Consider the following 15,120-nt stretch of genomic DNA (forward strand, 5'->3'; position numbering starts at 1 on the left):
GCGGCTCCGGCCCCTGACCGATCGCCTCTCGCCTCCCCACTTGAACTCCTGGGGAGACAAAGTGTTTGTAAAACTTGGCCCTGGCCCAGCCCCGGCCGCCCCACGTTACCAACAGGAAGAGGGAGTGCAGCTCTGACCGGCCCGGGGCGAGCCTCGCTCCGCCTGCACATCGGGCGCCCCGGGCCTGCCCGCGCCTTCGGGGCTCCCGCGGGACTCGAGCGCAGACTCCGCCTCGCCCGCGCCCGACCCGCACGTGGGACCCCAGCTCCGGCGCGGCCCCTCCCGGCTGCGCGCCCCAAGGGGGGCCTCCCGGGGCCAGCGAAAGGAGGCACTGGCCGGGCCACTCCTTAGGGTGGTGGAAGGACTCTCTGAGTGGGACGGGGCCCCTGAGCGGCGGAGGGTACCCCGGAGTGGGGGACCGACTTCCGCCACAGCGCCTCTCCGGGCGACTCCAGAGTGTCGCAGAGCGCCTGTTGGATCCAAACCGTCTTTATTTGCAAGCCCAGTGACTGGATGTGGCCCTGGAGCGCTGGAGCTTTCCACAGGTGGGAGGCCTGTATCTATTCACGATGAACTGCTGGTGGTTAGTGCTCTTGGGGCTGCTGCTACTTTACGTGTGTGTGTGATTGGTTTTTAAGTGTATGATCCCAGTATTCCCTTCCTGACTAAGGCGGGCTGCTATAAATGACTCCCGGAGAAGGATGCAATAAACGTCAAGAGGTTGTAAGATGTCAAAGACGTGGAGTGGTTTGCAGGAGTCCTGGGATGTGGAGCTGGAGGCCCTCACGACGGTTTTAACTACAAGCCAGGGCCTGAACATCCTAAATACAAAAAAATCTCATGCAGCGGCAGCCCGGTTTTAAAGCTACTCAGAATTGGTGATGCCTTTCCTGGATAATGCAATTGAGATGGCCGTCCCTGCATTTCTCTTTCCCCACTCTGGTAGACATAAGACTGCATTATTATTTTTAAGTTAAAAACCTTTCTTGCTGGACAATCACAGCAGAGGCCTCCACTGGCGTTGGCAACAAGAGCCCTTTCCATTAGACTCACACTTTATGTGCATTCCTGGACATTATTTCACTTGACCCTTACTTAAATCCTGTTGGAAAGAAAGAAGTGGTATTAACCACATTCTGCACAGCAAGAAACTGAGATTCGGAGATCAACTGACTCCCTCAGTTTGCTCACAGAGAAGTGCAGAGCTGGTGCACAAATGCAGGTGTTCTGACTGCAGGCCCATTTCCAAGTCCATCTACCTCCAGACCGTTGTTCTCCTCTTCTCCCTCCTTGTCATGTTACTTGGGAGAAGGCAGAGGGGAAAATCGCCATCCATGGTGAAAATGGCCTATAGAGTGAAAGAGGGACTAATTCACTGGGCTCTGAAGAAAGCAAAGCTCAGCTCTGCATGCTGAATTGACACCCCTGGTAGGTGTTGAGGGAGCGAGGGAGATGTTTTCCCTGTTTTGGAAAGTTCTTTCATGGATGGGTCTCTATTCAAGTTACAGATGGAAACTCTCTTTTGAACCCTAAAACTGAACAAACCTACTTAGATAGGAAAAAATCACAGGTGAAACCTAGGTTGAGTTAAAATAGCGTTTACTGGACACCCTTTTTCCTGATATTAACCATTGCTTCTAGCCTGGTATTCTGGTCTTGATGGCCCTGAAAAGCTGGGGCTTCTCTGAGAGACTGAAGACTTGCCCACCACAGTCCAAACATGCAGGAACCAAGGACTGGGGGAGCGTGCTTTCCTCTTAACTTTGTTTGGGAACTTTTCTGGTGTTGCATGTATGGTCTTTGCAGACGCAGTTTTTCAAACTCCTACTTAGGAACCGAATGGTTTAGAAACTACTTAGTTTCTAGAACTGGATGTTTAGAAACCTTTGTATGAGTCAGATGCATAGAGTCACCTTCACAAGCGTTTGGTTAGGAGTTGAGGGAAAGAACGCAGAGTGAGGAGGCAGAGGAGGAGGATAGGGAAGGAGAATTGGATCTTCAACAAAACATTTGAACAGATTAGGAGGCTGTAAAACCCGGAGTAATTCTGAGCCGATGCCACTGTGGGGCGCCAAAGTTCTACTCGGCTAAGGCCTGCGGCCGTCTTGGGTGCGAGGACAGAAGTCCTGGAGAACAGATGCACCGGGGGAAGAGAGGGGGGAGGAAGGAGGGAAGGAAAAGGAAAGAGGGGGTGGGGCTGGGGTGTCCTTTATTCTCCAGTTAAACCCGCCTGGGAGACTGTTACATAACAAGTCTGTGAGTGAGGGAAGAGGACTTTGTTAGAAGGAAAGAAGGAGGGTGTGAGTGGGGGGAAGCTCTTAGAAAGGAAGAAACTCTCGGACCACTGAGCTGACCAAGGAGCACAGACGCTCCTCTTCGCTTCAGAAATTCTTGGGTTTCTTCTCAAACTGGGGCCACGACCTCTTTTAAAGAGGGCGAGCGAGGAGGGGAGAGAGATCTGGAGAGGCTCCGATCCCCACCATCACACCAGCTACCCCGTCCAACCTCCCCGCCTCCCACCCGCCATTTGGGGGCTGCCGCATCCGGGAAGCCGAGCGCTTTCTCCTCCGGGACGCCGCGGGGTTGCCCCAGTCCATCTGCAGCCCGGGAGGACTCCTCGGCCGGGATAAAGGGCGGCCTCCCCCAACCTGCGAGCGCCCACGATGCTCAGCCGTCAGCTGCCGGGAGGCTCTGATTTCATTCCCGCGCGGCTTTCGCTGAGGGCGGCGGGGGGCGGGGGGCGGGGGCCGGGGGGGCGGTGGGGGGCCGGCGGGGCGGGAGGCGGGAGGCGGCGGCAGAGACCGGGCTAGACTGAACGCCCCGGCCCCGCCAGGGTTTATTACATCCCCGCCACCGGCAAAGGTTAGGAACGCGCATTTAGAGATGGGATAATCCGAGTTTAAATATTAACAGTAAAAGCAGAACCGGTGGAATATTTACCTAGAAACTGAGCAGATCTCCTTCTGCCAGGGGAGAGGATCACCGAGGAGGCCCCGCTCCCAGGCCTGCGGCTCTGACCCGGCGCTTCCCCGTGGCATCGCCGAAGCCGCCCAAAGACCCACCTCGGGAGCTTCCTCGGATTGTGATTAAGCGGGGAGGGCCGCAGACCCCCTGGCTTTGCCAAGTGGATCGCAGTCTGTGGGGCTCGCTCCAAATCTTCTGCTTTGTCATATTCTCCTTTTTAAAGGGCCTCCCCGACCAACAAAAGGTGGCGAAAGTACGTTGGATCAATAGCAAAGATTGTTATTTAGATAACGAATTAATCTCCCTGTTATAATACTTTTTATAGTGAACTTTGCACCCCTTCCATAAGGAAAAAGGAATTTAAAGGGAAAAAAGTCTCAAACAGGATTAAGGTTTTAATTACAATTCCCTACCGAAATAGTATGTTTGATGAGCTGATCTTATCAATTAATAGTAACATTAAAGCTCAAGAAACAGATTCACGGGAAATATGCTTAAGGGCGTCTCTTAAAAGTAATCGCAACCGGGGAACTAGCGGGGCAGCGGGCCAGGGAGGCGGCGTCCGAGCAGGTTTCGGACCCGCGTCTGCTCGGACTCGGCCGGTGCGGGGCGCGCATCTGGGACGCAGGATGGGGCGGGGGCGGCGGGCCCAGCTCTGGGAGACGCGGCCGCGCGGGTGGGAGGGCAATAATAAATAACAGACGCCTTTTCCAAGCCGAGGCCCACATCAAAGTTGGGGCCCCGCAAGGGCCGTGCAGTTCACTGCGTTTGGGTCAGCGTTATATTCCAGGGGCAAATAAAGTAATTTGAACATGCACCAACAGTTTTCCATAAAATACGAGTTAAAAGAAGTAATAGAACTAATCACTGTCTCCTCAAATCAAGTAGAAAACATTTCAATGCACTAATTAGAGTAATTAGAATAATAAGCCTCTGCCTATATGTGGTAAGACAATGTGTACAAACAACTTTATTTAATGTATACTGGTAATCAGCGATGCGTGCCTGCTTGAATGCTTAGCGCAATAAAACTACCCTCCGTCCGCCCAAACAATCAAATACAAATTAGTTTAATGATTGTGCCTGCTGAATGTCTTAGAAATCCACAGGCAGAGGCGAGTAAATAGAAGCATCCTTGTTTGCGTGCGTCCCCGCCCGGGCTGGCTCCCGGGCCCGGTGAGTGGCCACGGGCGGGCGCGGCGAGAGAGAGCAGGAGGCCCGGCGCGCGGGGCGGAGGCCGGGCCGGGCGCCAGCCCAGGCCTGCGCCCCGCCGGAATCCCTGCTTCTGCCCTGGCCGCCTTCCCACCCCTCCTCGGCCAGCTTCCCACCTCAGTGGCCCCGCCGCGCACCCCAGGCCCTAACAGCCCCAGTGCCCCGCTGGGCCTCCCCTCCTCCAGAGGCGGAAGGCCTTGCTAGAACTCCCAGCGCCCGTCGACAAGGGTTTTAAGAAAGGAGTGATTTCCTCCCACCAAGCGATCCTTCCCAGGGGCCTTGGGGGACCAAGGGGGCCATCCGCCTGGGCTTCGCGTACCCACACCCCAGAGGAGAACCCCAGGCCTCGGGTGGTGCGGCGCGGCCCCTCCCCGCTCGCTGCCCTCAGCTCTGACTTGGGACGACGGGGTGCCCAGTGGGGCTCCCAGGTTCCCTTCGCTGGGGAACTGACTTTCCTCCTGTGTAGACGTAAGAGCGACTTTAGGTCCAGCAGGGAGAGATCGGTGTCCGAGGGTTTAGAGGTTCGTTTTCCTCCCAGTTTCAGCGCTGGGAGACTCGGTTCCGCTCCACTGGAGGCAGGCGGCTGAGGTCGGGAGCAGCCACAAGTTTGATGGGTGTGGGCTGAAGGGAACACGCTTCAGAACTTCGCTTACCAGCTCTCGGCTCCCTTGCTCCATTCCTTGACCCTCCCCATCTCCCCACCCCCCCTCTCCCCCCAAAATAGACAAACAGGACAAGGCCAAATTATCTACTTTACAGGCAGCTTTTTTCCTCCCCAGTTTTCCTGCAGTCGCCTCCTCTGCCCTCTTCTCTTGGGGGTCCTTCTCCCACGATTGCCTCTCTCAAGCACAAAGCCATGTCCTGGGCCCAACTTTGCAGAGTCAAGCGGAAAAGCCGCGCAGGCAGAAAGCTAGGAGAGTCACTCGCCCCTGGACCCTCGACACTTAGTTGCCTCTGTGCCCCATCGCATCTCTGCCCGGCCACGCGCGCCCCCACAGAGGCCCCGCCAACTCACCGCGACTAGGAACAACTTCCCCGGGGGCGGTGGCCGCACCCAGGGCATCTGCCCTCCTTCTTCTGACCACCAGCTCTACCCTCAGCCTGGGGTGGGCGAACCCACCAATCGCCGACCCCCGTCCGCCTCCCAGGGTCTGACTGGAAAGGGAGAGTGCTGGAACGGCCCAGAAGGTCCGGGCTGTCCACCCTCCCCCTAGGGGTCGGGGCGTCCGTGCAGCGGGAGCCGCAGAGAATCTCCATCTCTGGCCAACACTCAGGGGCAGTTCAGCGTCCCGGAGCGAAGGCCGGGGCTGGAGTCAGGGAAAAGCCGGGCTCGTCTTCCTTCGGTCGCCCCCAACCGTGCCCGCTGGCCGAGCAGCCTGGGCCTTCCTCTCGGCGGCCGGGCTCCCCGAGGTGGGGGGCGCGCAGCGGGGCTGGGGCGTCTCCCGTGCGCCGGGTGCCGGGCCGACGCCCGCGCGCAGCACACTAGCCTGCCTGGCCCAGGCGCTGTCACAACTTGGAAGGAATATTGTTAGGGCAGCAAACAAACGACCCAAAGTTGTTAATGTCAAATCATTCTCTCCAGAATCCTGTGCTGTGGAACATAAAAATCCTCGGACGGGATGAGATTTCTTAACAGGAGGAGGGAAAGAACTCCTAACACTTTCCACAAGGATTTTTTGCCCGAACCGTAAAGCCCAGTGATTTACAATGGCTAATTTGTGTTACAAACCCGCAAGAAACTTTTTCTTTTTCCCACTCTGCTGCCAAACTTTGGCCATATTTAGCTGTGTGTGGCTTTCTTCTTTCCTTCTTTTTAAACAACAAACCCAGAGGAAACAGTGGTGGGAGGAAAAATATATGCTCCAAATCAAAATGGATGCAGATTCAAATTTACTCCACAGCGAGGTTTCCTATCGCCGTCGTTCTGCACACCGAGAGTTAATCGTATACAATTTATAACAATCAAAATCCCCTCCATATTGCTCAGATGGGGTCCAAGTGCTCCCCTGTCTTTCTAAAATCAGTGACAAGTGAGTCTTTGTGGGGCATTTATTTTCTTCTTTTTTCTAGATGACAGCTCCCCATTCTGAGAGCAGAGAGCTGTTTGCCGCCAGCCACAGACCACTCCAGAGCCCAGGCTCTTCATCTGCGATCCGCGTAAGGAAGTCCCCCCGACCCCTCGCCTCCAAATCCCAGACAAAGAGCTATAAAAACTCAGAAAGACGTGGAAGAAATGAACTTTAAGATATAGATGCACTTTTACTGGTGTATTAAATAACATTTCAGACATTAAAAAAAAAAAGAAATACATCTTAATGTTATCAACAACCAGAATTCTAGGAACAATAAGAGAGGCCAGGGTTGTTTTGATGGGATATGATATTGTGTCTAAAACCTCTAATAGCTAAGCCAAGCAGAGTTGTTGGTATGGTAAAGGGAAAGTACTACATGATAAAGTTAATTAACTTTTTTTCTTAAAAGAAAAAAAGGAGGAAACAAATTTCCTAGCTTCCCACCAAACACAAGAACAATGTGAAAATATTCTGATTTTTCTTTAACTCCACAACCAAGCAAAGCCTTAAAGAAAACTAAAAAGCCATTTTCTGGCCCTTCTGTACCCACATCTACATAAGGGTCATTGAAATAACTCTGGCCCAAGTTCTACAAAGGTGAGCAAGTTTATTCCATGATTTGCTAGCCGAGTGGCAAGCCCCTGCCACTTTTGCATTATTTCCCATCCTGAATCAAGTAGGGGCAATATGTACCAGGAGCCCTGGTTCTCTCCTAACACCATCTGCCCCCTGTTAAGAGACTATGCATCACTGAAAAAGTAAACTTTCCTGAACAGGGAAAACATTTGTATAAATTTAGCTGTACATCCCATTTAGTCATATTGTCAAGATTCATTCATAGTACTTCAAAGATGCATCTTTTTCTTTCATTTTAAATAAACACTGTCCCTTTTGCCTCACTGAAATATACAAGCAGACCCAAAGAAACACTTTTACCTTTGACCCTCACTTCACCATCCTTCTTCCTTTTTCTGTACAAGCTCCGTTCTTTACCTCATTCTTTAACTTGTCTAGGAATTCAATAGAATCTAGAACAGAGTTCTGTAAACTGATTGAAAAATCAACAAAGACAAATCACAGAGACCAGTGATAAAAAGATCATTTCTCTCACCCTGCAACCCAGTACTACCCAAGCCGCTTCCACAGTAAAGGCAAATGAAAGGCAAATGAATGCAGCATATAGACACACAAGGGCAGGTACCAATGTGCTCACATGCCATTTTTTCCCCATTGTTGCTGTTGCATCTCTTTATTAGTTGCTTTTGAAGACATAAGAAGATAGAAAGATGAACGCCTTTATTAAAGCCATTTCACCAGAAAATTTTGCCAACCAGTGTGTGGTTCCCACTGGCAGGAGCGGGAGGGGAAGGAGAAGAGTGCTTTTGTTGTTGAATCTGAAATATAAGGGAGGTAACTTCATGGGAACTGAGAATGTTTAGAAGTGCCAGGCATAATATTATTTATGGTCACTCCCTCCATCTGACCTTCGCATAACTCTCCCACACGATCATTTCTTCCCCATCTTACCCCATAAAATTTAGAAGTGACCTATCTTGAGGAAACACAGGAGCTCTTTCAGGATGGCCGTGCTCTGCATTATTGTCTTTAGGGAAACGAAAGGGTTTGTCGTTGTGGCTAGTCAACATTTTAGGGATGACTGCCCCACAAATTTCTCCCAGTGGCAGCCATGGAGTTTTTCACTTTAGCATGCCATACACTCCCCAAACGGGCATCAAAACTGCCCAAGTAGCTCTAGAGTCTGAACCGCAAGCATGGGTCAAAACCGTGGCGTGTCCGTTTAACACGTGATGGTTTCCAGACAGTAGCCCCTGTGGCTAAGAACAAAAAAAGCCTTCTCAAGGTCCACTCAAATGCCCTGCAGAGGGCAGATGCTGCTTGTTTTCTGCTTACAACGGAGGGGGATATTGACGCAGAACTCAAATCTATAACCAGCCTAAACATTTTACCCAACAGCATGACTGCAGTCACAAAACACTTCTTCTTTCTGTCACTTCTTGTTCAGACTATTGATAAGATCATTTGGCTGAATCTGTTTGGGACCTGGGTAATATTGACTAGGAGTTAGAAAAGATGATCAGATGTAATAAGCCCAGAAACTACCTTTCAGAATGGGCATATATACTTAAACCACTGTTCCAAGGAGGACTTTCAATAGATCAGCAAACTTGTAAACTAATGCAACACTGCTTGGATTTCTCACTAACCTTAAACCTTGTGATGTTCCGTCTATGACTATCTGAAACAATTTGTTATTAGCATCCCGGTCTTGAGTCTTTCCCCTATGTTATTTTCCTTTTTTTCATTTCTTGTTTCAGATCCTGTTTGCTTGTCTGATGGGAAATAGACACTATTGTATAAACCATTGCAAATTCCATCTTTTTCTGTAAGCCTAACAGGAACAATTTAGAGGACCTACCTCTAATCACTTTGTAAACACACATAGTGCATATTGTCAGAATCATTCTTTGTTGAAAGATATTTGTTAATTATGAAAAAGAATAATCCTCTTTACTAAGCCTTGCTCTTCTGTAGGTCCCAAATTATGTGAGGACATGTGGGTAAAGATCAAAGTCCACCTAGTTCCATGGATGCTCTCCAAAAAAGCACAATCAGATAAGGTAAAGCTAACCTGGAAAGATGATGCAGGGGCACTGCAGATATTTCAGGGGACAAACACCTCTTTGTCAGACCATGAAATGGCAAACAAACTGAAGTTCAAACCCAATGACGATTTCAATGGAATACTACAGGCTTAGTGACTGCAAGGTTTGGGACTGATAGTTTTTGCAAAGAAAAGTGAATCAGAAGAGTATTCTCTCTTTAAAAAAAAAAGCTCCTAAAAGTTATAAACATGAAACCTGGCAGTATATGTATAAAATTTATTCCAAAACTTTATGAAGTATAAAGGAAGGGAAGTGTTTTACACACAACTCAACTCAGTCAGTATAAGGTCTAGGGTTTTCCCCCCTTAAAACTTGGCACTATTTTTAAAATAAAATAAAGATATTTCAATAATTAGAACAAACTATGAAGGTATTGTGCATTTCTGTTTTATGTAGATAATAAAATATTACTTTAACATAAATATATAAGGATCTCTGCGTTTTTATTTTCCCCACAAGCACAACCAAATGTACCAAAACAAAGTATTTTTAAAGAGACTGAACAAAAAAAATTACATCCCATATAGATTTTGCTCACCTACTCATTTAAAGCTACAGAAAAACAGTTTCCAGAACCTTTTTGCTTTAAAAGAAATAAATATACATTGAGGCAGGCCACTTAAAAATGATATGAAAATATTTCCCTGGGTAGCATTAAAAAAAAAGAAAATAGACAAAGAAACATTTAAACTATTTCTGCATTTCAAAAGACAGATATTAAACATATATACATAGTGGTAAGGTTCAGTGGTAACTTTCATCTTAGTAAACCTATGAGAGTTAGAGGAGCTATAGACACGTCCCCTGAACTCCAGCTTCTGACCTTATCCACTTGGTAATAAGAATGTGAAAATTCATTTCCTCGCTTTACCATTGGCTCTATGCCCTGCTCTGGATTGCTTCACTAAAGGCCAGTTCCCACACCTTAGGAACAGGCGGCATGATGCACCCCGAAGCAGCTCCATGCCCATCTCCTTGTGACAGTCATTGGGGGAAATGAAATACAGGCAAATAAATATGCCCATTATAAGCCATCATTTATCTTGCAAAAACATTGAAAATGAAACAATCACAGGTGTTTGAAAAGACAATATAAAGCATAGTTCCTAAAACATTAACTACTGATTGCAATGCTAATCTGATGCCGAACAATAATTTTCTGGTAGCGAGAATTTAATTTCTTAAAATAAAAATTTGTCTAATAACTAACCAGAAAAAAAAAGCCCCAAACTTTTAAGATGAATAAAAAGTGTTTTCCCTTTTAGCGCCCTTTTGTGCTGATTATTATTTAATATTTTAACTGATCACAGTTTAATGGTATTTATTTTCAATAAAGTTACAAGTTTTTTTTTCCACCTTCACTTCCCGGTAGAGTCTTTTGTTATGAGAGTTAACCGTTTTCCATCAAGATAAGGTCAAAAAACGCACTTAAAACTGTTAACAAAGGGAGAAAAGGAAGGATTGAAAATAACATTTTTTTCTACTTCATTTGGCTTCTTTAGTAAAAGAGGGGGGAAAACTGTCCAAGTCAAACTGGTATTTTCTGTAATAAATTACAGAAGAAGAGGGTGTGGGACCTTATATATGATTTGATAAACAAATGAGCTAGTGAAGACAAAGTCAGCCTAGAGTGGAGATATTCTCTGTATGCATATGGGTATTTGTGTGCTAAGAATCACAGTCTATGCATACACCATTAAGTTCCCAGATTATTTTCTTTATGTTAAAAAACAAAAGCTATTAGAGGAACAAAGTTTAACTGCTGCTGTCAGCACAAATAATTCCTCATAATTAAGTTATTAAAACCGAAGGCAGAGAACTGTACAGGGGTGTCTGAAGATGCATATTTCCCTAGTTCTCTTCGAAGTGCCACTTTCCTTCTGTTGGACAACTCTGGAAATATATTTAACCTCCACATTTCCTCTGAGCTCTTTCACAATGGGCCCGCCTGATAAAATGAAGCAATCAGTCACTCACTATCGATTTTTCTTTTTCTTCCCTCCTCAACCTCCCCCAGAAACACTGCCTGAAAATGAAGTTTACTTTGTGGCTGGTAACAAAAACCAATGCTTCACTTTCATTTTTGTATTCCAAACAGAATTCTTGCCTTGGATAAAGCGGGTAGACCATGCACATTTCCTGAAAGCAGAGAATTATTTATTTTGTATGAAGTCAATCGGTTTGCTTTGGTAAAAGGAGCAAATAAACGTTATACCAATGTAAGGAGGGGGGAATCTGAAGGTAATCAAAGTTCACAAACAGTAAGAATAACTAGAGGGGCAACACAAGAACATTAGAGATGGAGAGTGGCCAAAAGCTGGCTTCAACTCTCTCCAAGGAATAAAAACCAAACCAAACCAAACCAAACCAAACCAAACCCGGCAACTTCAAAATTAACGCTGGGAGAAAGAAAAACATATTTGTGAATTTGTTCATGTAAACTTCAATTTTCTTGCAGTGCAAATTTATGTGGTTAAGTTTTGCCTACATCAAAGAACGTGTGTATTTTTCCCTCTTTCCTGATGGGGATCCACATTAAATAAACACAGCAGCATGTGCCAACTCCAAGCATCAGGAGCTGTGTTTTGTGTTTCTCACGGTTTGGTAGATTTTTTTGTCTTTTTGGTAATTTATTTAGTTTTGCCAGGTATTTAACTCAGTGCTTGCCATCTCTCTCTCTCTCTCTCTCTCTCACGCACACACACACACACACACACACACACACATTCTCTTCTCACTCTCTCTATGAGACACTCCACTCCATTGCCTGGGTGCTAGCCTGTAAAGGTCAAAACATCATTACACCTGCTACCGTTTAAAGGATAGTCCAGTGCCTTAGTTGTTTTCCTTATTTTTTTTTTCTTTTTAAGGGACGGGGAAATAATAATTAAAAAGAAAAGAACAATCAGAAGTTAGAGAGGGAACAAGGGGACCGGGAAAGGGTCGCGGACCGAAGGGGAGGGTGAGCCCCGCGCTCTGCCCCTCCCCCCCCGCTCGAGTTCACTGGACGGGTGTCTGTACCCCGTGGTGTGGTGGCGTGTCCCTACTCCCCCCGTACACATCCTCGGCGCCCGGCAGAGTCCCTCCGGGAGGGGTCATCCTTTTCTCTTTCTGTCTCCTGTTACAAAACCAAACTCTCACCACCTCCTTCTCCAGCTGTAAGCTGTCCGCGAGGGAGGTGATCTCCTGGGCCGAGGGCTTGGGGCATTTGAGGAAATGGCTCTCCAGAGCCCCCTTGACGCTCACCTCGATGGAGGTCCGCTTTTTCCTCTTGCGCCCCTGCGCTGCGATCTTGTCTATGCTCGTGGGGCTGCCCGAGGACGAGTCCGCCTCCTCCAACCACTTGTTCAACAAAGGCTTCAGCTTGCACATGTTCTTGAAGCTCAGCTGCAGGGCCTCAAACCTGCAGATGGTGGTCTGCGAGAACACGTTGCCGTACAGGGTGCCCAGCGCCAGCCCCACGTCCGCTTGGGTAAATCCCAGTTTGATCCGCCGCTGCTTGAACTGCTTGGCAAACTGCTCCAGGTCGTCCGAGGTCGGCGTGTCCTCATCCGAGTGCGGGTCGTGGTGCGCGCCGGGGTGGCCGGGCGGGCCCTGCGGGGGCGGCGGGGGCGGCGGCTGCTGGTGCGGGTGCGAGTGCGGGTGCGGGTGGTGATCAGCGTGGTGCGGCTCGTCGTGCGCGTCCCGCAGGCCGTGGTGGTGCAGCCCGGCCGGCTGCCCGCCGGCGCCCAGCATACCGTTCACCGTGAAGCTGGGCTGCGAGTAGAGCAAGCCGCCGTTGGACGCTCCCATGGAGGGCGGGAGGTGCGCCGCAGCCGCCGCGCTCCGCCATGCCCCGGGCCCCGGGTGGTGGTTGGCAGCGTGGTGCACCAGATGCGGCGGCCGCTGCTGCTGCTGCTGCTGTTGCTGCTGCTGCTGCTGCTGCTGCTGCTGCTGTTGCTGCTGCTGCAGGGCGCCCGGCCCGTGCAGCTCGTCGCCGCGGCCGCCCTGCTGTACCACCACCGAGGGCTTGATGTCCGGCTGGCCCAAGGGGCTGGTGGACCACGGGGAGCCGTCGCCGCCGCCCCCGCCGCCACCCCCGCCCCCGCCGCCGCCGCCACCGCCCCCGCCGCCGCCGCCGTGGGACAGCGCGGTGATCCACTGGTGAGCGTGGCTGAGCGGGTGCCCGTTGCTCTGCAGCGCGCCGTAGTCGCCCTGCACCAGGCTCTGCGCCTCGCGGTAGCCCCCCGCGCCCTGCTGCATGCCGCCCGGCGGCTCGGCGTGCACGATGGAGGCGCTGGAGGTGAGCAGGCTGTAGTGGTTAGACGCTGCGGTCGCCATGACTCTCGGAGCCGGACTGAGCGCTCTGGTTAAAGGAGCCGCGCATTTGACAGTTACTTTTTCGCCTCGGGCTCCTCTCCTCGCTCGCTCTCTGTCTCTCTCCTCTCTCCCCAGCGGGCAGCTCCGACGCCCGCTCCGACGCCTTCTGTTGCTGCTCCTGCTATTACTGCTGCCGCCGCCGCCGCCGCCGCCTCCCGCCCGCCCTCGCTCTCTTTCTCCTCCTCTCCCTCCTTGCTCTCTCTCACTCTCTGACTAGCTCCGCGCTCCCCCCCTCTCCCTGCTCTCTCCAGCTCTCTCCCGCTCTCTTGGCAGCGCCAGCTCGCAGCGGCACGCGCCTGGGCCCCGCCCCCTCCGCCCCCTCCCATTGGCTCCGCGCCCTTTGATTTACGTGGATACCGCTAGCAACCTCCCAGGCCGGCGCCACTGATTGGCGCAGAGCTGTCCCCTCCTCCTCCCCCCCCCGGGCGCGGAGTCCTCTTAGCCCTCCTCCGGTCCCCCCTCTCCACCCAATTCAGAATCTCAGAGTTCTCACCTCCCCTTCTCCCCCACCCCCGGCCTCCTCCGCCCCTAGGATGGGCCCGCCCCCCATCTGTCTCCCAAGCAGACGCGCCGGGCGGTCCCGGTGGAGGAGGGGGGCGCCCCAGCCATCTATCGACCACAGACACTTGCAAGACTTGGGTGGCGGAGGGGAGGGGGATGTCAGTCCACCTACTCCTCCCAATAGGGCGGGAGAGGGGGGTGAAGAAGGAAGAAGAGAAGGGCTGAGTCCCAACAAGCCATGGGGAGTCCGATTTTTATTCACCTTGGGACACACACACACACACACACACACACACAAACACACACACGCCAACGTCTCATATCTAGAGCCAGAAGTCAGACTAGACCCCCTGTTGAAGTCTCCTTTCCCCCACAGTTAGAATTTCAGTGCCCATGAGCTTCTTGCTCCAGGGTGTGCGGACACTTTTGCCCCAATAAAGGTCCTCTTCTTCCCCTCCACCCCGCCGCTAGCGTAGGATGTCTTCCTTTTAGGTTCCAGGCCTAACTGTCTTCCAGCCCCTCGGGATGAGGACCCCACGAGAGGCAGGCTCAGCCCGTGCCTCGGCTTGTAAGAGACTCCTGTCCAGGAGCGGAGTTGCCTGCTCTGACAGCGCAGCGGTCTGGACTGAAAACAAAACTCTGAAAGTCTCTGACACATTCAAACACTGGGGCGCGCGCACAGTTTTTGGTTTAGGAAACCAGGACCCTGAGCCGGTAGACCTTTGCCCTGTACCAGGCTACAGGAGCGCCTGGCAAGGGGTGTTCGGCCTCCGGGTGCGGGGGAGGCACCAAGGGCGGCTCCAGGAAGCGGAACCGCGGGGACTGCGTGAGCGCTTCCTCGTGCTCCTGGAGCTTTTGGATGCAACTTTTCCGTTAGCTGCTTCGAAAGGGAGGAAGAGCGTGTGAAGAAAAATGGGCAGTACTAGGGGAACCTTCCTGATCCTAAACTTCGGCGGACGCCAGCTGGTGGGTTGGTCTAACTCAGCTCCCAGGCGCTCACTGGCGAAGCTCCGTGCTTAGCCTTCAGCCGTGAACTCCAGAGCGAGACTGCGGGACCCTGCCCTGGCTGCACAGCTCTTCCCAGCGCGAGCGCGTCGCGCCGTCAGTGCCGTAGCCGCCGGGAGCAGGTGCCTGCCGCGGGTTTCGGAGCCTGCTAGCCGGGTAGCAGAGACCCGGGCGCGGACCCGTGCTGGAGCAGCGGAACCACCGCGCAGGCCCGAGTGTACCGGACGGATACTGCAAAACGAATCAGAAGTTGCTGCCGGGAAGGGAAACAAACAAACAAACAAAAAACCACAGGGAAAGTGAATTGCGTCCCCACCTCTCAC

General features: G+C 51.3%; 1 protein-coding gene and 1 long non-coding RNA gene across 2 annotated transcripts in view; both read right to left on the reverse strand.

The window, feature by feature from the left end:
* LOC309634829 overlaps window positions 1-15,120 on the reverse strand; it is a 346,981-nt gene that overhangs the window by 311,694 nt on the left and 20,167 nt on the right. The window lies entirely within an intron of this gene.
* On the reverse strand, window positions 6,655-13,422 carry POU3F2 (POU class 3 homeobox 2). Its single transcript, XM_082405262.1, has one exon. The coding sequence runs from the start codon at window positions 13,250-13,252 to the stop codon at window positions 11,933-11,935; it is 1,320 nt and encodes a 439-aa protein (XP_082261388.1). The 5' UTR covers window positions 13,253-13,422; the 3' UTR covers window positions 6,655-11,932.

Source organism: Balaenoptera borealis, assembly GCF_965194805.1.
Source record: "Balaenoptera borealis genome assembly, chromosome: 9".
In the NCBI taxonomy this organism is placed as follows: domain Eukaryota; kingdom Metazoa; phylum Chordata; class Mammalia; order Artiodactyla; family Balaenopteridae; genus Balaenoptera; species Balaenoptera borealis.

Bases quoted from the DNA above. Each gene is read 5' to 3' on its own strand.
- POU3F2 (XM_082405262.1), bottom strand. From the start codon at position 13,252: ATGGCGACCGCAGCGTCTAACCACTACAGCCTGCTCACCTCCAGCGCC.